Consider the following 740-nt stretch of genomic DNA (forward strand, 5'->3'; position numbering starts at 1 on the left):
AAATCCACTCAACCCCTCCTGCCTTCATCTTATTCATTCATTAATTCCCCCTCTCCCGTATGCATCCTGCCTGGTGTAAATCGTTTTCATAATTAGCTTCATGTCCTCAGCTGGAACCCCTGAATTTTCTAGCTCAAAATGAGATGATCTCACTCTAAACTTGTGAATCTCTTTGTTTCATTTTCATTATTCATAAAACAAATGTTGTCCAAAAAGTTGAGTTCAGAGGAAATTTGAATTGATTCCACATCATCATAATCGCATTGGCCTTTTCCCTGTGTGCTTATAACCCTTTCCCCTTTTTTTTTTCGGTTTTTCAAATTTGTGGCCAGGCACACTGCAGGTGATTCTGTCAAAGTTGCAAAATACATAATTCAAGTGATCATCATGGGGCTGGCCATCACCATTAAGATTGAAATATTGAAGATTGTTTGTATGGAGAATTTAACCGTATTTATTGTATCTGTACACTTTCCAGGGAACGCTAAAAGGGTTTGATCAGGCTGTGAATCTGATTATGGATGAATGTCACGAGAGAGTCTACAGTTCCCCACCGAGGGGTAGAGCAAGTTATCTTGGGGCTTTACATTGTCAGAGGAGATAATGTGTAAGCTTCAGATTCTTGCTCTCACTTTCAGAGAAAGGGTTTCATGTGATGTTCTTATGATGATCTTATAATAATACTTGTATTACAGTTGTGTCTTTTTGGATTTTATGTATTTGTGTCACTTTGATGTGAG

The 740-nt window shown here is 38.0% G+C and overlaps 1 protein-coding gene across 1 annotated transcript in view; it reads left to right on the plus strand.

The window, feature by feature from the left end:
• LOC119588601 (U6 snRNA-associated Sm-like protein LSm8) overlaps positions 1 to 740 on the plus strand; it is a 7,046-nt gene that overhangs the window by 6,136 nt on the left and 170 nt on the right. Inside the window, 2 exon segments of the mRNA XM_037937243.1 lie at positions 479 to 550; positions 552 to 607. Coding sequence (XP_037793171.1) covers positions 479 to 550; positions 552 to 607 — 128 coding nt within the window.

This window comes from Penaeus monodon, chromosome 24 (assembly GCF_015228065.2).
Source record: "Penaeus monodon isolate SGIC_2016 chromosome 24, NSTDA_Pmon_1, whole genome shotgun sequence".
Lineage (NCBI taxonomy): Eukaryota > Metazoa > Arthropoda > Malacostraca > Decapoda > Penaeidae > Penaeus > Penaeus monodon.